Raw genomic sequence first — 23518 nt, 5'->3', positions numbered from 1 at the left:
AGCCACGAGAGGGCGGGAGTGAGCCAATGCCTTCGTTTTGTTCTAAAGACAAATAATTTAATCTAACACATCTACCCGTGCGAGTAAATATTAGTTAATATAAAAGGCACTTGCTAAGTATTGTGTTACTTGCAAGAAGTTGCACCATCTACAAAATGCTGACGGTTGTAATTCAATATATATGTGTGTTAAACAAGCCTCACGGCTTCAGAACTGCCTCCCATTTCCTGGCTATATATAGTTGAGAGAAAGATAGTGAGATGTACTTCCAAAGTACATATACTAAAATTGGAACGATACAGAGAAGATTAGCATGGCCCCTGCGCAAGGATGACACGCAAAATCGTGAAGCGTTCCACATTTTTTTGCACTTTCTACCCTGTTAGGGGAAGGGTATGCTAGCTTGTGCTGGATGGAGTCTTCATGTGACTCTTGTTACTATGGCATTCTTTTTTTTTTTTCATTCCACTTTTGGCAAAGCGCTTGCAATGTTTGTACGAAAATTACACTAGTGTAATTTTGTGCCCTGTAACAAAATTTCATTTCGAGAAGTCACACCAGCAAGCTTCAGTTGAATGCAGTGCTAAAATAGCTACAGTTAAGATAGAGTACACTGAAGTTAAGAGCTTTTAAAATGATGTATGTGTATTGAATTTGCCGGCTAATTTTCTCCCTGATCCGGTGCATGCGTAAAGGATTAAATAGTCTTTGAAATTTGTATGGATAGTGCCCTTCATAAACAACGAACGAGTTCGCCCAAGTAAAAGCGTTGCTAAATAATTCGACATGAAGATATACCGCATCTAAGGAAAAAAAATGGAATAATGCGAAGCAAAAGAATCCGGTCAAATACTCCCGTCGAGATGTAATTCAACGGATTCCTATATCGTGACAAAGAACGTGACGGAGAAGCAGCTCACGGGATCCGGACCGGACCTCTGTATGGTAAGCGTTGTGAAGCAAATTTATAGTCCAGAAATACAAAGCCACTGAGCTTTAACGTTATTGAATATACTTCAGTCAGCTTCTTAAAATAGCGCTAAAACTTTAAAAACTTTTGTGTTCTTTGCAATAAAATTACACAGCACATGTATCTGTTTATGCAAAATGCTGCAATATTGCATAAACTTGTGAATACAGATGTTTTACTTACACTCAAAGAGGCCCGCGCGCGTGAACCATGTTTAGTAAGTCAATACTCTGTTTTTCTCCTTTTTCCGTCGTCTTCCCTCTTTTTTTGGGGGTAATTAACAATAATGTTTAATATTGTATTAGGCTCATGTTCTAAAATTTAAAGTAATCACGGAATTGCGATACATTTTTTAATTTGAAAAATGCACAGAAATTAATGAACTTCCTAAACAAAAATTTTTTGACTCTACCAATCACCAGGCGACAGAAAAGCGCTAGTGCTGCAAAGTGACGTCATCACAACTTGGGTTTTGTCGGTTTTGTTGTGGTTTTGCGTAGCATTTGCGCTAGTTGAGTGTACTAACGCTAGCTTGTAGTAGAATCGTAGAATGACCTAGATGTGGTAATATAGGTAGAGTGTACTAGAACTGTGCTCTGTGCTAGGCTTTCGAAAAGTTGCGGTTTACGTAGCCGTCAGATTGGTTCCGCTGTTTTCGTGTGTGCTTACCGTTCAGTGTGTTGGCGGTGCTAGTTCATCGCGCACTGTTTTCATCTAATCAAGATGCCTGTCCTCGTACGTTTACCGCTGTCGCGCAAAACGTTGTGCGTCCAATGCGACGGTCACAGCGTGCCCGTGGAGGAAATCCGCCGAGAAGTTTCTCGACATGAGGTGAGTGACGCTTCTCACTCGCGTTCTAGATCACAGTTTCAGCGAAATCAATGTCATGATTTGCATTGGGCGTTACTGAAAAGCCGCTGAAGCATTCGCGTAATTTGGCGCAGCTCATGGTTGATCTCGTGTTTGTTATCTACGACAGGGAATACCCGGAGAGTTGCTAGCCCTGTCCTGTGGTGGAGTACGGCTACGCGAGGCCTGGGCGTCTGACGGCCAGTGGTTGACGTGCGCCGTTACGGGACTCCCCGGAGGCAAAGGCGGCTTTGGCTCCATGCTTAGGGCCATCGGCGCTCAGATAGAGAAGACGACGAATCGCGAAGCCTGCCGCGATCTCAGTGGAAGAAGACTGCGTGACATCAACCACGAAGCACGGTAACCTCGGCTTGTTCGAACGCTTGCTTACGTCCGAGAACTTAAGAGGCAGTCGAGATTGACATGTCACTGGATGTTCACGCAGTTGCATGTACTGCAGTACGAATGATTGTTGGGTGAAAGCATTAGATGTCTCGTCCAAGTTGAGAATTGACCGACGACGGTGCGAACACGAGTGACGCATAAAATCACCGCGAGCTGACGTCCTAAAGACGTCACAGCCGAAAATTGCGACGTCATCATGTGGCGTCTATGTGCAGAAAGCATTTTTTTGAGGGTCGGGTTTGCAGCAGAGAAATCAACACATCTGGGAGATACGATTGAGATGAACAAGATGATGGCCTCCACCTTTGAGTAATCCTTAGTGAATGCATAACAGACCCTGTGGGTTTTCTGAGGTATTTTCAGGGCGTCAGGTATGTTTACAGGTGTTTTGCTTAATTGCTAAAGGCATTGTATATCGACGACCCCAGAGCCGATACCTTTAAACTTGTAAAGCCACCAATTCGACTCGTTGATGCCCTCCTTCGAGTACAGTACAGTGCAAGCGCTGCACAACCGAGCAAAATTAGGATAAAAAGTGCCACTCGACACATGCTTACCTACAGTGAATTTGCCAGTTTAAACTTATCTTTCCATTTCTTGCGAGCGTTGTTACAAAATATAGCGTTGAAATCAAGCCCGTGAAGTCACAATGGAAAAGCTAGCTTCAGCTTGTGTTGAGCAGCTGTGTAATTCTTTGCAGATGTAGCCGATGAAACTGCATGGATATGTTGACACAAGGCTTATATGTACTCTTATTCCAGCCTGAAACGTTGGGTGGCCAAGCAAGCCGAGAGAGAAAATCAACACAAGCAGCGGAAGGAGTACCGTGAACCAGAGCACCATTTAGAGGACCCAGACTACGAGCGCATTCGTGAACAGATACCAGAACGCATTCAAGATGCTGTTGCACAGGGTATGCAGAGGTTCCCTTGAAATGCCAGCTAGGTTAATTTAGAATGTGGACAAAGAACTAAACATAAATAATTGATGTGGCAGCTCCGGTAGAGCTCCAGCTGCACACTCAGCCTTCACAATTTATACAGCCCCTAAGTGGGAGTACTAGTTAACATGCATGCTACATTCGTGATAGCTATGTAAAAGAGAAGGTTGTCCGTGTTCCTCTGTGGGGCTGACTAAAACACTGAGAAAATCCGTGAATAAAGACCATTCATAAACAATTGCTTCCAACACTTCAACCTTAGTTGCTACGACCCCGAGCTGCTAAGCACCAGGACGGGGGTTAGATTGCCAGCAGCATCGGCCACATCCTAATGGGGGCCAGATGCGAAAGCACCCATTTACTCAGACTTGAATTGTTTTGAGGTGGTGGTAACCCACCCTTTACACCACACTTAAGGTATCGCAAGGGCAGCGTAAAGTAGCACAAGCTGCAATGATACCGGGCCAACGTAGCTGGGTTCGGACATTTACCGTTGAGAGAGCAGACAGAGAGCACAAGGGAGCTCGTGTTATGAAAACAAGCATATAAGATTGGTTATAGCTGTACAGACAGCTGGTTCAAGTTTTCGGGGACAGACTTCTTAAGTACTAGACTTCTGCAGGAACATTAACCCTCTAGTCGGATTTCCATGAAGCAGCGGCAATACTACATAAAAAAGAACATGTGATGCTGTTTAAATCAACTTGAGTGACGACAGAGTTGCGAATAAATTTTTTTTAGTGCTCTGCAGCAAATGTTGAGTATGCTATAACCATGAAAGTGGGGTTTGTGCAGGGCTCTCTGCAGGCATTAAGCGGACGGCAACATCTACCAGGGGGGAATGCAGCGCGAGAAAACGACCTGCAGCTGCCCTGTGGTTGCCAGATCTGCCAAGTGACGAGTCTTCTGGTGAGGTTTTTGGCAGGCATCTCCTTGGCTTTGTGCGATTCGTGTGCTCCATTACAACCCGTTCACGAGATGCCACACCCGGCCATTCATTTCAGCGATGCAGCCGTGATAAAGTTCTCCGAACCATGACGTTTTGTTCAAAAAGTGCAGGACGGTTGCAGAGCTTGTTTAAAATCAGTTTTCTCGAAGTGACTTCTCTTGCTTCGCTTGTTTTGCTGATTTATATGTAACATTAAAATGTAATGACTGGTATGCACTATTGCTCGAGATGACATACTGTCGTGACGAACTAGGTCTCTATAACGTTGGCTCTGATATATGCGCAAGTTGAAATTACGCCGATACGACCCTAAACTGAAGGCAGTGGGCGCAAAAGTATGAGAGTTGCTTAGCCCTGAATAGTCGCTTTTCAATCCGCTAGTACTCTACATGCTTTTTAGTCTTCAGCTTGTACCTCAGAGCCATTACCTTTAGTTCTGGTGCCAAAGTGGTGAGCTACATGATGTGCTTATTGCAAGCAATAGGGCTAGTTCGTCATTTACATGACAAAAAAAAAAAATTCAAGGGTTTTTAAGGCTATGTGTGTGAATTTTCAAGGACCACATTGTTAGAAACCCTATTGGCACACCTTCAGCGGAGGATGGAGGCTTGAAATAACTAGAATTAATCGAAAAAGGGCAACATCGCCGGAGCGAACATCGAAAGCATGGCTTCGACATTTACTTTCTAGACAACTTTCAGTCATGGTTTCTTAAAGTTGCATAATCTATTTCAGCATGCCACGAGATGCGAAAACAAGGTCGGCAAAGTTAAAGAACATTTTAATACGCCACTCCCTGCTGCTTTGCCTGAATTTTCATATCAATGTCCACCATCTCCTGCTGTTTGGTGTTTGCAGTCTTCTGGGGCCCGACTTCATGTGTATCAAGTCATTAGTTGCCTGTGCTTCTCCTGCATACGAGTCTGATGCAGCTGCTAATTCCTTAGTAGTGACTTACGTTTGTTTCTTTTTTTGCTAGCATTTAGATCTTCTTCTCAATGCAACATTTCTCTTTCTCATCCTCCTGCTTTTTGCAAGCTTCCAAATGCATATGTAGTTTTGTCCGGCACGGTAAGGTAGTCGTTTCGTTGCTCGGCTGCAGACCAGACGGTGGCGGTTTCGATCCCGGCTGCAGCGGTCGTATTTCGATGAAGACAGAATGGTAGGGGCTCGCGTAGTGTGTGATGGCAGTGCATGTTGCAGAACACAAGAGAGTCCAAATTTCTGGCCTTCCGCCATGGTGTCTCTCAAATCATCTTTTGGTTTTGGGACGTAAAACCCCTATTATTATAATTAAAAATGCGCGGTATTGGTTTCTCGCAGAAAGCGTTGATGCTCTCAATTCTATTATGATGGGCACATTGCATATGGCAAGTGCTACATTTATGCCATCGCAAATAACGGACTGTGAAATGTGCGACAAACTTTATTTTAAAAAAAGGGGGGGGGGGGAATTCTCTCACAAATCAAGGATTTGTGAAAATTCCAGCACTTTCAGGGTCTTGAAAACAAACTTTTCAATAAAGCCTGTAGGGCATATCAGTTTCATTTAGTGAGCACTTCATATGGAAACGGTGTGCGTGTGTGTCTGGAAAAAATGCCAGAGTGACTATTTGTATCGGTATCCATAGCATTGATAGGAGTTGGACTTTGATGTCGTAAAATTCGCAGATGACGGCTCTGACTCAGCCCACGAAGATCGAGACACGTCTGCTAAAACAGATAGCTCGAGTGAACGAGACACTTCCACAGCCGAAGCTACCGCCATGGAGGCAGAGCCATCCGGAGATGGTGAAGACAGTCATCAGAGGAAACCGGACGACACCAAAGGCGCCGAGTGTTCCACCACAACCACCGAGACGTCCCACACCGAAAAACCGCAGCCACCAGACACGGACAAATAAAGCTTGCCTTTATTGTTCTCTTTCTGGAGTCTCTCTCCCTTCTTGACTACTACATACACGCCAGGAGAGAGAGGTACACACACACACAGTCTGTGCAGCCCGCCTTCCAGCGTCGTGGGGGGCCAATGGACAGACGTGCAGTTTCGTGCCCTAACACGGGCATAGTTTATATCTGTCTCTGCCGTCAAACTTTGTACTCACTCATGGCCACAGTGCAAGAACATTTAGGAGAACTCAGGTGCAGCTGGATAACACCGCCTTAAATTCTGGAACAGCTCCTAGCCCTTTACGCACCTACGCCACCTGGTGGTTAAATCCTGTCAACCAAAGCACGGCAGCATACCACACTGTGTACATCACATCGAAATGGTGTAGTCAGAGAATCCCACTTGATAAAGGAAGGAAAAGAACAAGGTCTGCCTGCTGAGCTATTCGCCGCCCAACATCATGCTGCTCATAAGCCGTTTCTACTTCCTAGGATCAGCGTGCTGCCATCATCGGGTTGTTGTTGCCACAGCAACCAATGCACACTCACATTACACACCACCAGATGACGTTTAGCAATTCTACGAACTCTGCCCATCAGCTGACAAAAAGCAATCTACTCTGTTGACGCCAATGCAATATGTTTGCCGCTCCTAAGTGCTTCTTGTTCTGTGCTCACGGCATTACATGCTATAGATACTTCACTGACGGCCTCCTGGTAGCACTTAAACATGAGCAAATGCACTTGTGCATAAGGGCACAAAACAGCAAGAGCTGTTGTATACATTTAACAATAAAAATGGCCAAAAGAGAAGACCAAAATCTACTGTGAATGCATTAGTGCTCTGCATGCGCGAACGAAAATGATATGAACAGTGCAGAGACACCAAGCTTGAGGACAAGAAGACTGTGATTTAAGTTACCGGATTTTCGTTTATTTTAACTGATATAATTTTGCTATGTGGCAGTTTGTTAGCTTGAGTCTAATTTGATCTGAAATGCAAACACGTTTTCATACACCATGGCCAATAGCAAATGCCCGTGGAATATTTTCAAGACATGACGGCACTCCACTTTACAACACAATACAATCACATAGATGCCGTAAAATGTGAAAACAACATTTGTGAAAAACTGCGCAACATCAAAATTTTAAATTTGTTGGTGGCAGCGACTCCAAATGCTGTTTGATGTGACATTACATATCTTCATTCGTGGATTCGATGAAAGCAACCTCATATTTTTAGCTGCGTGCATTTCTGGATGTGATTACCTTTGCATATTGTAGCTGCTACTGATAGCTCGGCACCGGAATGAAGAAAGTTAGTGCCTTGCAATATAATTGGTTCAAAATGCTACAACGATCCCTGTGGGTGGGGTTGACACGCTGATTTGCACGTTATGACTTGAGCGGATTTCCAAATGTGGTCATAACAAAGGCGTTTCGTAGCTGCCAGTGAAAGGCTAGACACAGCCATCCAGTGCGCACCGACGGTCTAGTGCCTGTAAATTGACTCACTGATAATGCAAATCAATGTTACGGCAATTCGAAAGAACTCGTCTGGATGCCAAAATGTGCACTTTAGCGCCATTATCCTGAGTAGGCCTTATGGGGTATCCGCACTTAATTTCATGTCTCTGCAGGCAGGGGTTAACTTTTAGAAGCACGTGAATAATGTAGAATATCACACGACACATCTCTCAGTGGTTGGGAGCGTCGGCACGCGAGAGAGAAATGTGCATCAACATTTCATCACAGGAAGACAGTCGCATACCGCCACATGTGCCTGCAGATGTTACACAATGTTGCATGTTTATAGAAAGGCCAGGCAAATAGCTCCAAGAAAAATAAACCCACCACTTCTCGCACAACACCACCCATCTCTCAAAAGGCGTAAAGAATGTAAATGCACGTATGAGTAAAATATATCTTTAAAAGAAAAAAAATGGGAGCCTTTCCTCGTCAACAATCGCTGAACAACGCGATGCGCTCTGTCCAAGCTTAAAAACACGGCCCACACAATGAACGGTCACAAAGAACACGCTGAGGCCACTGTTGAACCGTGGATGAACAAAAAAAATATAGGGAATGAATCTAAATTAGTGTCAGCGCCAAACTTCAGAAACCAGAGGCCCCCCCAGGCCTGTCTTCAGCGTGGCCAACGACTCCATATACTATTTGACATTCTTTCCTGTAGTACCAGCTCAAAATGTCCAACAGAGTTGCCCCGCCCGCTTATACCAACAAGAGGTGCGACGAAGTGCAAGCTCTGGCGCGCTGACTTCATAGACAGTCCTCCGGTGCCTCAAAAGCTTTGAACGTGAGGCTGAACAATGCTGTGGCCGCAAAGCAGCCTACTGAAAAGAAACTAATCCCAGAATCGCAGTGCTGTCAAAGGCTCCATCGCGATATCGACATATGCCACGATACAGGATTTTCTTGCTAGATTCCACTGAATAATTGCATGTCAATGCTTTTAATATTGCCAGCAACCTATTTTTGAAAGGTAATAACTAAAGCAGCAAGAAAATGCTGTATTGTGGTGCACGCTGTGATCTGACAAAGCGATTCTAGTAACTTGACTCCATTGTCACAGAATGACTCGGGAGTGACAAATCCCACTGGCAAAATTACTTCTGCAACTTGACCTCAGTGTCGCAGAGTAACTCGGGCAATATAACTCCATTGACATGGAATCACTCCTGTGTCCATTACTCCAGTGATCTGACTCTGCAGTGGTTTCACGGAATCACTCCGACATCAGAGTCAGCTACTCCAGTGATTTGACTCTGGGATTATGGTGTCATAGAAGTGTTTCAGAGTCATGGAGTCAGCTACTCCAGTGATTTTCGTAACAGGGACTCTGGTGCCATAGAACCACTTTGGCGTCACGGAGTCGCTTCAGCTATCTGGCAGAGTGTTTGACAGCCTGTGAATCGGGCCTTACAGGCAAAAAGGCAGGATCGTGTCGTTTCTTCTTCGTTGCTGAATCAACGACTTTGGTGGACAAGCGCCTAGCTTTCCACGTAGAGCACCTAACATGCTGCTCCTGCCAGCCTTAGCGGAATGTTGTCTGTTTTTCTTCTGTTAGTTACAATGTGTGCACGCACTCCAAGCATTTTTTTTTTGCCTTGCATCATGCACTCAGTACAGCTGCCATCTGTAAAAGCAGGCACCGAGCAATATAAATGTCACAGTGTTCAGGCTAAAAACTAAAATGGGAGATTAAAAGAGCGCGCGGAAATGGAAGCTGTCTTCTGTACACTGTCCTTGGCATCGCGGAGGAAGAGAGGAGGAGGCAGCAGCCGAGTGCACGTCCGTGACGACACGCTCCTGGCGTGCCGGGCAAAGGACCATGCAAGCACCGGTGGCTTGGCCCTGGCGGTCTGTTCCGCAGTGCTGCATTGCGGAAAAGAAAGGATCAGAAGCCTTCGGCATACGTTTACAAAAAGAAAAAAAAAAATGTGGACAGCTTTCAGTAGCGGTGCAAATTTGGACTAACAGTGGAGCTGGTGGCCACTGTCGGCTTCTACAAGCTCGGCTTGAAACTGGGGCTCGAAACGAGCAATTTAGAGTGAAATTTCGAACTTACAGGATGAAAATTCATCCAAAAGATTCGACACAAAAATGTATTAAGGCTGTGGGAACCCCGAGGGTGCATTTACGAGGCTCGAAAGATCCATCTGGTCCGAATTTTCAGAGTTCAAAAAGTCCATTGAGGGCTATACATTTATGAAATAAATGACTATACAAGAAAGTTTGCTTGCAGGGCCGCACACCCCTGCAAGCAAATGCAAGCTCCTGGACTAGTGCGGTACATAGTAGCACAAACTTGGAAAACACAGATGAAAGTGTTTTGCAAGTCTACACTACTATGTAGTCCATTGACGTTGACCAACTCGCCCAACAATAAATCTTATTCCTGGACCAGGTTGCACGCTGCCTCACCCAGTATATGCTGCCGTCTCATTTGGCCTGCGACTGCTGTTGTATCTCAATCTTCTCCACAGTCATGTCGGGGTTCATCATGGTTGCCTCCTGGATGGCCTGTGCCAGCGCACGGTCATGGTCAATGGGGTCACCGTCGCTCTGGATGGTGATCTTCTGTTCCACCCTCGTCTCGACCACTCCGTCACGCTCCATCTTGTACTGCAAGGATGACAGATGCACCATTAGCACAGTGTTCCCTACTATACCACTTCGCGATTCTCAGTCTCGTAAACATAACACTCCAGTCTTGCTGTCATGGCTGGCAAGAAATCACTCGTTCGTTCCGGCAACGTCAGCAGCATTAGTACGAATGTTCAGAAGCTTCACAAGCAACGTGTTCGCTGACACGCCTACCATCGTCACATCAGTGAGCACATGGCGACTTTCATGTCAGTGATGTGACTGACCACCAGTATCACAAGTCATAATATTACCCACATCTCGACAATTAGGCCAGGAACATCACTGTAACTCTCTTTCCAAAGTATCACTGCTATCGATGCACACGTGACCATCGCTTGACAGCTGCAAGCACTGACAGCACTGGCATGCATGCGACCGTTACAACAAAGACATCACTAACTTGCTTGACACAAGCATGTCACAGTTCGCCAAGCCAGTGATTACTCGTGCAAGTGTGACAGCAGTCGCGTCCTCTGCTATACCATGGTATGATGCGGCGGAGGACTTTTTCAAAAAATTGTCGCCGGTATCTGTTAGCAGCTGACATTACAGTAGAATCTCCATGATACAATTTCGAAGGGAGCGCGTAAAATATTCGTATCAGCCCAAATTTGTATGAACCAAAAACAACTTAAAGCTGATAGAAATGATGAACAAGAACTTCACTGGCAACTACACCTTTCTGAAAAAAGTCTGTGATGTAACTTTCCTGCCTTCATGGTCTCTTAGTTAAGTGCCGCGGTTTCCTCGCTCATGCTGCTGGCGCAGCGCGTTCACAGTTGACATCAGAGCAAGCGAAAGCAGCCAAACTCAATGGGAATTCACTCACTTCCCCACTTAAGCAGCCGGAAAACCGCGCCGCGAAGTCGCCACGAAAAATAATGAGTCCTGGAGAATTCGCATTGGAGAATTCAAGCGAAAATTTCACCGCGGCCAGAAAACCACGTCCCCGCACGCCGAAAACGTTCACATTCGTTTTGCGTCTCGTATACATGCCACCCCCGCCGCCGCCATCACTGCTTGAGAATTCATTCCATTTTGCCCATTTCCTGAGCACTGAAGTTCGTACAGAGTTATAATTATGCATACAAGGCACTGAAAAGAAACAGTTTACACCTTTACTAACATTATTTCGGAAGACATGCCAGCCGAAATGACACGAGCGGACACAGCGGCGGCGACGGATTCAGCTGGCAGTGCAAAAGCAAGACACGTTCGGGCAAGCCGACTCGCTGCTGCTGCACCTTCTTCTTCTTCCACTGTTATCAGCGATCGTAATCCAAACCAGGCTCTCGACGACTGCGTTCTTGTCAAGGTCGTGAGCGTTGACGTGCCAGTTAACTCTATGGCCACGCGGGTAGTTCGCGATAGCGCCGACACGACCTACCGCCGATGCCTTCGCCGCCATGTAGATTTGTGGCGGGTTGTTGACATCATATGGTTTGAGAGATAAAGCAGCCGGTGAAGCTAAAGCCGTGAAGCAAAAAGACGTACTTTGCTATCGCGTGGCGAGAAAATTGGTCTCGGACTAATTTTTTCGCGTCGCCCTCGTGGCGTGTTTTTGCAGCGTTGCACTGCTAGCATGCAACGGTCAATCACACATTCGTATCATCCGCGGTGGCTGGGGAAACCATTGGTATAACGCCGAATCACGGTGTATTTCATATAATGTAGTCTATCCAAAACAACCTTAAAATTCGTATCATCGCGAAATTTGCATCAACCGTAATTATATCATCAAGATTCTACTGTAATAATCCTGCCTTCACGATACTTTGGTGATGTTAGTACAGGTATCATTCCCATTCATCAGTAGACAAGCTAACATATGTTTAAGGCGCGAGATCCATACTTAAGAAATTAAAAAAAATCGTTTCACATTATATGTAATAAAGCGTGTCAAGCCCAGCCAAATGCATTATTCGTAGATTCGTAACTCGTAAGCAGCTGTACTTAACTTTCTAATAGTTTCAGCACAGACGAAATGTCCACTGAATTGAGGATCGGACAGCCTTTGCCTTGAACATTGGATAAAACGAAAAGATTACTTTGTCATAATGAAGTTCTATCACATCAGGTACGTGCTATCAAAGACAAACATTGCACAGCTCTCCAGTTTCATTCAGCCACTGAATATATTAGAGATTAATTGCAACAGGCTTGTTTTTTCATACGAAAAGTTAAATCGAGGCCAAAGCAACAGCACTGAAGTGACTCAGCCGTACCGTGACAGTTTCAACGGTGCGCGTCTTGCTCGAGATGGTCTGCGAGCTGACAACCTCGCCTTCTTGCTCCACAATGTCGTGGGGCGGCACGGCGCTGGTGGTCACAGTCGTGGCCGCGAAATGTGCTCCTACGGGGCCGGGCCCCTCGGCTACTTGGTAGGCCACCTTCCTTGTTTCGGTCGACACCACGGGCACACTCGTCGTGCTACTCGTTTGCAGCGCGGACACGCTCGCCGGATCGTACTTGAGCGCCTCCGTCTTCACGATGGCCCTCTGCAAGCGGGTGCCAAGAGCATAGAGTTAGTACAGACATTACAGGAAAAGCTGAGCCAAAAGAGAGCCGACCACAAGAACACCGTCATTACACTACCATTGTTGCAGTTACCTTTGCAGTTATTTAGAGACTGGCTGAAATTAACACTATTCAATGTCAACAATACAGTTGAACCTTGATATACCAAACATGGATATAAGGAATTAATGGCTACGTCAAACTACTGCCATAAAGTATAAGGAATTGCGCATATTTTGGCATTTTTTTTATAGCGAACTAATTCAAACACACAATGTATTTACCGAATTTCCCACACTGGAGTACATGTGCTCTGGGTACATGCTTCCAACGACTAGTTTTTATATCTGACGCACCTTTAAGGCCTTCATGACGTAGATGGCAAGTGGCAGTGATAGCTGTTTTTTTTTTTTTTTTTTTCCCGAATGGGCAACGACTTTTGAGATCAGCATTTGCATTCTGAAAGAATGCAGCTGTATTTTACAGCTGATTTACTGATCCTATGTGCCTTGTCACGCCACTAGAATGGAGCAGCCTTGACGATCGACGGCGTGACTGCGGCAATTCGCGGGTCACCATTACGACCTTACGATCCTTTCGTACTTGTTCATGTGGCGTTTCAGCCATTTGCACGTTTTTCTGGTGCTTGGCGGTGTGACGCGCTGTGACCATGGCAAAAAACGGGAAGAAACGAACTGCCTTGACGTATGCGAAAAACTGGAAATAATTTGACGTGTTGGAAAAAAAACAAGTAGGCCGCTGCTGAAGCTTTCAGAATACCATGCAGCACGTTGAGCATAGTTCTCAAGCAGAAAAATAAAATTTTGGAGAAAGACGGCGGGAAGCATGCCAATGCACAGCATATTCGACCCGCGGCATTCAGACACATCGAAGAATGCCTCCCCAAATGGTTCGTCGATGCAGACACACAAAATATTTCGGTGTCAGGGCCAATGCTGCAGCAAAAGGCAAAGAACTTTGCGTTCCTCCTCGATGCCAAAAATTTTAGTGCCAGTGTAGTGTGGCTGCAACAATATAAAAACCACTACAACATTGTCAGAAAAGCCATCTTGTGTGAGAGCGAGTCTGCGAAAACCACAGCAATGGAGAAGTGGCTGAAAAAAGAGTGGCCTCGGACTCATGCCAGGTACCAACAAAGAGACATTATCAATGCTGACGAAACGCGTCTCTTCTGGCAGATGCTGCCGTGGCAAACTATGGACACTCGCGGGCAGAAATGCCGTGGCAGCAAGGTTAACAAAGCTCGTTTCATGGTCCTCCTAGCCGCGAACATGGATGGTTCGACAAAGCTTTATCCATTCGGGATCGGCAAACTCAAGACGCTGTGAGGGTGGCCGAGAGAGGGCGTTACGTGACAGCATCATCATCATCATCGGGACTTTGCCGAGAGAGGGCACTACATGATGGCACCATCATCATCATTGGGACTGGGAATTGTGGGGGTTCCGTGTGTGGGGAAGAGGGCAGTTCGGCCTGGTTGAAGAGAGTGGCAAGACGTAGCGGTGTGTTGTGCGCAATTTAGGGTTAGCGCGTGACAACGCTCAACTGCTTCGGGAACTGCACGACCTCCCAGCAACCTATGCCTCAAACCAAAAGTCATGGACGACACATGAGCTGTTTAGAAAATGATTAACGGATTGGGAAGGGAGGCGTGGAGATCAGGGGCAAGCAAATGTGCCTCCTCGTCGACAACTGCTTGGCACACTACACAGATGTTCAGTTGAGCAACTTGGAGCTCAAGCTTCCGCTTCCAAACACCACTTCAAAGCTCCAGCCTCTCGATCAAGGCAACATACGTGCCTTTAAAGTGATATAAAAATGAAGGCATATTGAGCGGCTGCTCTTTCAACTTTGCGTGCATGAGGAGCTTAAAATTGACTCGTTGGGCATAATACAGATGCTGATAGCACCTTAGGACAGTGTGAAGAATGAAACAGTCACTATCTGTTTTCAGCACGGCGGCCTTGCCTCTAGTGCCGAGGAAGTTGAAGAGCCTATTGAAGATGGTTCTGTTGAAGAATCTCTTTAAAAAGCTTCCCAAGTTGAATAAAATATGGAGATATTTTTCGCGGTTGGTAGGCGACGTCTCTGAAACACCGACACCAAATGACTTTGTTGTCGATGATGATGCGTCAGAGGCCGTTGTTGAGCTCACTGATGTAAAAATTGCTGCGGAGGTGATACGCCAGCAACCCAGGAATGGAGCCGTGAAAGTTGAAGCTACCAACCCCCAAAATATTTCGCCGCCAACTTCTAGCCAGGCTGTGGCTGGTTCGGCTCTAGCAAGTCACTACTGTAACACAATGGAAGGTGCAGGGCTCAAGTTTGTGGAATAGCTTGACACTGTAGAGCAAGGCATTATACTAACTACGCAGCACAGGTTCTTTTCGCTCCAATAAATAAATTTCTGCTCAAGTAAGCGTCTCCTCATTTCTTCTCCAGCTGCCTTCACACTAAGGTTTGGCAACTTTTCGGAGCAACGTTGCACAGCAAATTTCATCCAGAACGAACTATTTTGTAAATTTCGCGAAGTTCGTTAAAACAAGGTTTGACCGTACTTGTAATACATCGTAAAAACCGGAATATAGGTCGAATAAAAAACAATGAAAAGTCGATTCTCGTCTTATATACCGGTCATTAGCAGAAAAAAATTTAGTCTCGCAACAATGGCTAGCTGAAGTCCAAAGCCTCCATTGCCATCGTGAGCATCAGCAGTGTTGCTGTTGGGCAATGCTAGGCAAGGCCTCCAGTGTTCTAGCAGCACTATCATGCCTGTTATTTGCTGTCAGTCTGCTGTTTTCTTTTTTCTATTTCCTTTAGATGTGAGTGGTTGTTGACGGCAATTTACGATATGCTTCAACTTCAAAAAAAAAAGTTATCGAGTATGCCAAAGCGCATGGCAACTAGGCGGCACAATGAGAATCCGGTGCATTGGAGAAAAGCAATGCATCCGATACTGGAGGAGCCAAAAGCAGCACATCACATTCTGCGGAGAGAAAGCAAAAAAAAAATACATCATTTCGTGGACGGACAGCAGTGCACCCCAAACTGGAATTGCTACTCGCTGAATTCCTCCGAGAGCTGCGTGCAAGTTCCCTACCCGTAACAGCGGAGTGCATCCGCATGAACGCTCTCGAGATAGCGCGCGACTCTGGGCTCACGAGGGTGCAATTGAAGGGATCGCCACCATAGGTGCACCGATTTATAAAACGGAAGGGCTTTGCGCTGAAGCAGCGCACTTCCATCTTTCAGAAAATGCTGCATCAATAACGCACTGGGATGAAACAGAGGACGATGCACTCGGGACGTTACTAGTGAAACCCAGACGTCGAACTTCAGTTTGGACTAGTCCGAGTGCCAGCACTTTGTGGACTTTTGGCGTAGAACTACATAAGATTAGTGTTCAAATAAAAAGAAATGTCACCAGAGTGCAGCTGGTTGTGTCGCGTATTTACCAAAGTAAGGGTGCGCCGCAATACTTTGCGATTTTTCAAAATTTTTGTTTTGGAGATTTGTAGTTTGGTGGGTCAGCTTACATTCCGATTCGACCTATATTTTAGTTTTTACGGTAAAAAATATGGACATTTAGACAAATTAGAAACAAGAGAAGAGTGTTAGTGTTTATTTGGAAAGTGTTTATTTGGAGCTCACTTTCATTAATTACAATTAAAACTAAACACGACCGACAAGTCTAACATGCGGCTCGGGCCGGTAGCACTCGTGCGGTAATGTAATGTAATAGTGGCTACGGCGGTGGCGCTGCGGCTGGAATCTATGGGCCCTATGGGGAGCTTTTGCTCAAGAGTCTGTACTAGCTGAACTCGAGAGGCCAAAAAGTTAAAAAAGCAAGCTAGCTGACCATAGACCACCTTCGTAAACTGTGATGCACTGTGCGCTTTGGAAGAAAAAGGAAAAAAAAAAAAGAACTGTGAGTGAAAAGCGTGTAATTTTGACTTGATAATATAATAATACAGTTGCATCCCTTCATATGAGGCATGCTCCAGGCAGCGATTCTTGTCTTTTATACGAGATGTCTCTTATAAGCAGGATACCTCGTATGCATTTTCTTATCAACCTGTATTTTACTGTAGGGACAGAGGTGTCTCTCATACCCATTTGTCTCTTATATCCGTGTCTCCTATAAAGGGGTTTGACTGTAATATAATTCATGGGGTTTAGCGTCCCAAAACCACCATGATTGTGAGAGACGGTGCAGTGGAAAGCTCGGGAGATTTCGACCACCTGGGGTTCTTTCCCTAAATCTATGCACAGGGGTCCTAAGCATTTCTGCCTCTATCAAGCATGCGAACGCCACGGCTGGGATTCGATCCCGCAACCTGCGGGTCGACAGCGGAGTGCCTTAGCCGCTAGACCCCCTTGGCAAGTGTCATTTTAACTCGAAACAATAACTGCAATCTATCACACATGCCTTTCCTAGCACTGCCGCTGTACACCAGTATTGCCAAGCCACGTAGGATTCATGATAGGAGAATCATGAGTACCGAGTTTTTAAGAAAGGAAACGCAAACAAGCCCAATGACGAGTGGTGTTGTAGGATGAAAATAAGCCTTTCTTATTGCATCTTTTCTTGGAGTAAAGGTACGAATCTGAGAAGAAAATATGCAAGGATTGAGTGGTGTAAATTCAACAGGATGTATTTAAATGAGCACATGGACATGTGGAATCATGTACGGGAATGAGAAACAGCGCTCCACTGCTGCAGTCAGACATTATGCGCTAATGTGACAGCACATTTCAGAAACTATGTGAACTTTCAGCTTCAATATTTGACTTAGAAGAGTACACCATGCACCACGCCCCACAAACAACACACATGACATGGAAGGATTAAATCTGGTGCATGACCACACTGAAATTGACTTTCAAAGTAGGAGCACATCATCACATCTGGTGTCAAGTGTAGAACTCGTTGACATAAAGGGCGTTTCCATAATATTTTTGCTAGGTGCGCCTGCGCGACAGTTTATTTCTCCATATAATATCGCAGCAAATCAATGCGTAAGCTTTTTATTAGTGCGTAATATATATGTACCTGTGATAAAATGGTCTTCGCACATTCTGACTTAAACGTTCGGTACCCAAAGTCTACTTGTCGCGGTGGTTCTCTTCACAGCCGCGGCCCACCTCATTTTGCTTTCTTTATTTAATGGGAATCAATGCATGCATTTGCCTTTCACGCTCGAGTTGGAGCAGCCAACGACTGAGCAAACGACCATGGTTAATCAGGACGAAGATAAACGGGCGACCGCGCGTGCGAATCCCGAATAATCGGAGGCTAGAGGCAAAGCGGTTCGCCGTCGTCTGCTCTTCTCGAACCGGAAGCCAGCAGCAGGCGACGCACCCCACAATTCCTCGCTGTTTTACTGGTCACCTATTGTCCCGCACTTTCGTTCAGGACTCATCATACGTCCTCACATGTGCGGCAGTAGAAAAGGCATTGCCACCAAAAGCTGAGGTTGATAAGGAACCAGGTAGCTTTCATTACAATTTCTGCAACTGGCGGTATGAAATTTTCTGGGGAAGGAGGCAAAAGATTGACCCTACCTGATCGGGTGAAGTGGCCTTTCGAAAGTCCATTGGAGGTTTGGACTGCAAAGGGGACGTGGCGCCAGGTGGTCTGATGCCGGACTTGTCGGAACTTCGGCCACCAGCGTCTGCACTGCTGCTCCACGACGGCTGCTGGCTGGGCAGACCTGGAATTCGTGACTTGCTGGTGTCCTGAGGAAAGGAAACAGGCAGACGGCCCCTTTAGGCAACGCTATGCAGAGCACTGGTGAAAGCCTATGCTCTCACTTGACACTAATTAGATTACCTTAACCTCTACAGTGAACTGCACGTCCCCCCGTCCACATCCCACCTACCCATGAACCTTTCTGGCCTTCATTTGGGAAGCTGTTCTAGGATAGTCCATCAAATTGAACACGTCCAATAGAGCCAGATGACAAGAAAGCGTGTTCAGTTGCTGCAAAAATCTGCAATCCATGACATTATGGTGCAGGTGCGTTAAACGATGGGAAGCCAGGGTAAACTAAATTTGAGGGCTAAAGTGATCACAGAATAAAAGTGAATGCATGGCCCTCGAGATTCATTCGGCCAAGAGCGGATCACGGGAGGCTGCATTTGCCCCAGTGAAGCGCATTCCATTTTTCTTATTCGTGTTGGACAGTTGTGGAAGCTTCATCACATCAAAACGACATTGCGGAAAGACCAGTAGCAAGGGGCACTCTAATCTTCAAGCTTCAGTCAATTAGCAGTGGCTGAAATGAACCATTCGATAATAGCTCCACTAGTGTTGCACTACCACGGCCCTGCTTTGTCCAAGCAACAACCCTGCGATGCTGTAATCAAAATACATCATGTCACATAAGAGTCATGTGACTTTTGGTAAGCTGACTTTGAGTACAATAGGCTCTGAGTAAACAGAAATCAGTTAAACAGAAATGCTGCCTAAACAGAACATCAGTAAAACCCCGCTAATTCGCACTTAACGGAACTGGAGAAAATGTCCACATTAACCGAGGGTACGAATTATCGCAAGTACAAACAAAACACTTGAAAAATGTCTCTTACACCATCAGAATTTCATTTCTCAAAAGAGTCTGTGATCGCGGTTTGCTTCACAGACGCAATGTGCAATGAAGGCACAATTTTGCGAAGTTCCTGCAGGTGGCTTAGTCCGCGCACACTGTCTGAGGAAAGCATGCATACGTCCCCCAAAATAGGCAACACATGCGCAGCCTCCGTCATAGTGTGGCGTGGACGCTCGTAAGCACCACTTACGTTCTCGTCAGCCGATTCCCCTTCGCCGTCCAAGACATCCGCGACAATATCGCTGTCGGTCACTGTGCCGGCCACAGCAACATCGCTGTCAATTGCAAAGTAATCGCCCAGAGGCACATCAGCTGGCATGATGCTCACATAGCGATGGTCTTGCTCCTCGCCGGATTCCTCATCAGCCACCACCTCCGAATCAGCAGCGTCGTGCACGAAGCCGCTATGCCTAAAGTAGCTTGCGACTACTGCAGGCGGTGTGTTGTTCCACACGCATGTCAGAATGTGTATTGCGCTTAGCAGGCTTCCTTCGTACTGCTTGCCCGACTCCATGCAGAGCAACATCCACTCGAGTACCTGCCGTCAATAGCGGCTTTTCACGAACTATAAAATTTTCCTGGTCCATCGGCTGTAGGGAAGCCGTTGTCTTCGGAGGCAAGAATAGCAGTTCAATGTTCTCGAGCTTGGACACCTTCGTGTGTGCACTACAGTTGTCTAGCACGAACAACACCTTCCGAGCCTTGGCCGCAAAGCGGCGGTCGAACTGACGCAGCCAGACTTGAAAGAGTTCGGCAGTCATCTAAGCCTTTCTGTTGAACCAGTAGTCGACAGGCAGCTGCTCAATATTCTTAAAAAATCTTGGCTTCACAGCTTTGCCCAATCACCAGCAGCGGCAGCCGCTCTGTGCCGATCATGTTAGCAGCCAGAACTGTCACGCGCTCTTTACTTCGTTTTCCACCGATGCACGGGTCCCCCTTAAACACAATTGTCTTGTCAAGCAGAGCCTTATAGAACAGCGCTGTCTCATCAGGGTTGGAAATGTTGCACAACTTGTACATAGAAAGGCGCTTGGTCGATAGTCCAGACCGCCAGTCCTGCACAACACTTTTGTCAAACGCACCTCTTTCACCACACACGTTGCGGAACACCAGCCCGTGTCGCTTCTTGAAGCGCTCGAACCAGCTTTCCGACGCATTGAAGGAATCAATGTTCATACTCACCACGAACTGCTCTTCCAGCGCAACAGCGCTTTTTCTAGCTTGGGATGCGCTACCATTCGAAGCCTCTTCCTTTGGTCGCCAATCATGTCCCTGTCATATGCTTGCATGATCTGCTCTTCGTTCTTCACCTAAGTGCTCAGAATGCTTTTCTTCACATTGAACTTTTCCATCACTTCTTTTCCAGATGCTCCCGCTTGCAACGCCTTCAATATTATCACCTTCGTAGCCAAATCCTTTGCTTCGTACTTCCCCCTCATTGCTGGGGAAGTTGGGGCAGCAGGAGACGGAGGGGAAGCCATCCCGGCGTCACTCCCGCGGTGGTCACGCGCGCATTCACGAACTATGGGTGTTCTGCATAAATGTTCATGTTACTTTTTCCCAAGTTGGAAAAGTCAACACAACATCAGGTGTTGTTTGTCCGTCCATCCATCCGTCCATCCGTCTGCCCATCCATCTATTCATTCATCCACTTATGTCTGTGTGCTCTTGTGATCACCCCCTTAACTTGGCGTGAACAAACACTAACATTGGAGGGTAAAATGGTTTGACAAATATGACACGCTGGTCAAGACATGAATAATGTCGAAATCCCTTTGCATACGTCATCAAACACCTCCCGTTAGCAGCACATATCCGCGGGCGGGTATGTGCCAGAAGTACAAGGAATTTCTCGAAGTACAATGTAATAAGTGATGCCCAATTTGGCTTTCAAAAATGTAAATCCACCGAGCTTGCATTACTCAATATTAAAAACGAGATACTAACCAATTTTGAGAAAAAGCTATATACTCTTGGTCTTTTTGTTGACTTCCGCAAAGCATTCGACACCGTGCATCACAGTGTTCTTCTAGAAAAACTTAATAACTACGGTGTCCGTGGCGTTGCCAATAGGTTAATTCAAAATTACCTAACAGACCGCTATCAGTATGTCGCTATTAATCAAGAGACATCTCCCCGTGCGAGGGTCAACAAAGGTGTCCCACAAGGATCGATACTTGGTCCTCTGTTGTTTATAGTCTATGTAAATAACTTGTGTAGCATTCCGGATTCTCCTAAGTTAATCATGTATGCGGACGACACTAATATATTTTTTGCTGGTTCATCGATCTCTCAACTTGAAAAGTCTGTAAACACATATCTAAATAAGTTGTCTTCCTGGATTAAACTAAATAAGTTGCGGCTAAACGCGAGTAAAACTAAATATATATTGTTTGCACCCATTAATAAGCCACGGAATATAAGTCTAAGTATCTCCTTTGAGGGTCAGACTTTAGAGCAAGTCAAGGTACAGAAATTCTTGGGTGTGTGGTTCCAGGAAGACCTTTCCTGGAATGAACATATAAATAAATTGGCAGCAGATCTAAGTAGAAGCGTTGGATGTATGTACAAACTATGTCCGTTATTACCACTTTGGCTAAAGAAAGCGTTATATTATACACTGATATATTCCAGGCTAAGTTATTGTGTCTTATGTTGGGGAACAACGACGGCTCAAAACTATAAAACATTACTTACACTACAAAAGAGGGTACTAAGACTATTCGAGGGATATTACGGTATGCCACAAGGTCTTAGCGCACGTCCGTTATTCCCTAAATATCTCATATTACAAGCAAACCAAATATATTATTATAAGTTATTATTGTATATCCAAAATAATAAACTATACCCCATGTACGATTCTTCTCGATGTGCTGAGTACTATCTCCGTACACATAGTATAAGAACACCGAAAACTAGAACAACCTATGGTCAACAACATATTGATTACCAAATACCGAGTCTCCTCAACAAACTGGGTGACGTACTTGACCTAAATAAGAAAACTTCCAAAAATAAGTTCAAGGAATTTCTTCTTTATAATTGTATTGAATACACTTAATACAGAAATTTGGATTATTTATTACTTTCTGTGTCCCAATTGCTTAGAGTACACTATTTGTGTCCTTTTGTTGTTGTTTTTTAGGAATGTATGTGTCTCCTGATACTTTCCTTACCTCGCCTATTGTATATATTGCGATGTTTTTTAGGTATTTCATTACTATTTACTGTCCTGTTCTTTCTTTATATTTGTAATGGTTACATGTGTGATCATAATTTGCAAATTGTATCTGTATATAATGATGTTCTCTAATTCGGCTAAGTTGTGTATGACATGTTAATTTTAGTTTTTATTTTATTTTGCCAGACTGTATTTCGGAGCAAAAGCCTCCGTCAGGCTATGTAGCCTTTTGCTTTTGCTTCGTTTTTTTCTGTTGCACGTACAGAAAAATAAATAAATCTCAAATAAAAAAAAAAAGTATGCGGGTATGTGGCACAGGTGATTAACATTTAGTATGTACTGAGGAACAACAAGAACACACATGGGAAATTTTAATGCGTGAGCGATAAGAAAAACCTCACAGCGCTAGCGTTGACCTGACTAATGCAAGGAATAAATGTCACGGTCCCGGCTGGAATCGAACCCAAGCATTCTGGGTGGCAATCAAGAATTCTACCACAGAGCTATGCCAGGTCTCAGAACTTATATTGAAGCAGACGCTAATGTTCATGAAATGTTGACTGGTTGCAGTGCCAGCTATATTGTCACGTTTTACAAGAGGGGGAACACACACAATGATTTACTAAGGGCGAACTTGTGCGCAGAAAAGTAGCTACGATACGAAGACGAGTGCGCTAAAGCGTTCCGCACACATGTCACTTTCTCAACAAAAACCAGGTCAATCTCTGAGCTCGTGCCCGTGAGGCATGCGCTGCCCTGCACCAAAATGCGCGAGGCACTGCAGACGCCCAAAAAGTGTCTCGTTGGTTCTCTTTGTAAATGAATTAGTAGGAGCAATCTCTGCGGCATTACTCCCCTTCCGAAATGCGCATTGCCCCGATGCGTGGGTTCGGGAGGTTGTCGAGAGGCTAGATGCTTAATTCTCTTTCATGGTTTGGCTTCATGCGAACAATGTGGACGACCTCCACATGGTTTTGCCGTTTAGGCGCTCTTGTCCATCCGGGATTAT

The 23518-nt window shown here is 45.4% G+C and overlaps 2 protein-coding genes and 1 non-coding gene across 5 annotated transcripts in view; 2 read left to right on the top strand and 1 right to left on the bottom strand.

The window, feature by feature from the left end:
- The first annotated feature begins 262 nt into the window (after nucleotides 1-262).
- LOC119165950 (U6 spliceosomal RNA) lies at nucleotides 263-365 on the top strand. The gene has a single exon (XR_005109092.1). It is a non-coding gene; the product is annotated as a U6 spliceosomal RNA (small nuclear RNA).
- Nucleotides 366-1430: 1065 nt separating this feature from the next.
- On the top strand, nucleotides 1431-6039 carry LOC119163294 (splicing regulator SDE2). Its single transcript, XM_037415258.2, has 5 exons — nucleotides 1431-1801; nucleotides 1950-2179; nucleotides 2986-3137; nucleotides 3960-4073; nucleotides 5785-6039. Exons 1-5 carry the CDS (start codon nucleotides 1694-1696, stop codon nucleotides 6015-6017), a joined length of 837 nt encoding a protein of 278 aa, XP_037271155.2. The 5' UTR covers nucleotides 1431-1693; the 3' UTR covers nucleotides 6018-6039.
- cora (erythrocyte membrane protein band 4.1 like coracle) overlaps nucleotides 6009-23518 on the bottom strand; it is a 63280-nt gene continuing 45770 nt past the window's right edge. For all 3 annotated transcript variants that reach the window (XM_075873708.1, XM_075873710.1, XM_075873709.1), the window contains exons 15-18: nucleotides 18280-18453; nucleotides 12402-12674; nucleotides 9952-10152; nucleotides 6009-9402 (exon numbers count right to left, since the gene is read on the bottom strand). In XM_075873708.1, coding sequence (XP_075729823.1) covers nucleotides 9970-10152; nucleotides 12402-12674; nucleotides 18280-18453 — 630 coding nt within the window. In that variant the 3' untranslated portion in view covers nucleotides 6009-9402; nucleotides 9952-9969. The remainder of the gene's footprint in view (nucleotides 9403-9951; nucleotides 10153-12401; nucleotides 12675-18279; nucleotides 18454-23518) is intronic.

Source organism: Rhipicephalus microplus, chromosome 9 (assembly GCF_043290135.1).
Source record: "Rhipicephalus microplus isolate Deutch F79 chromosome 9, USDA_Rmic, whole genome shotgun sequence".
In the NCBI taxonomy this organism is placed as follows: domain Eukaryota; kingdom Metazoa; phylum Arthropoda; class Arachnida; order Ixodida; family Ixodidae; genus Rhipicephalus; species Rhipicephalus microplus.
The sequence above is the reverse complement of the archived record's forward strand: the minus strand, read 5'-3'. Positions and strand labels throughout refer to the sequence as shown.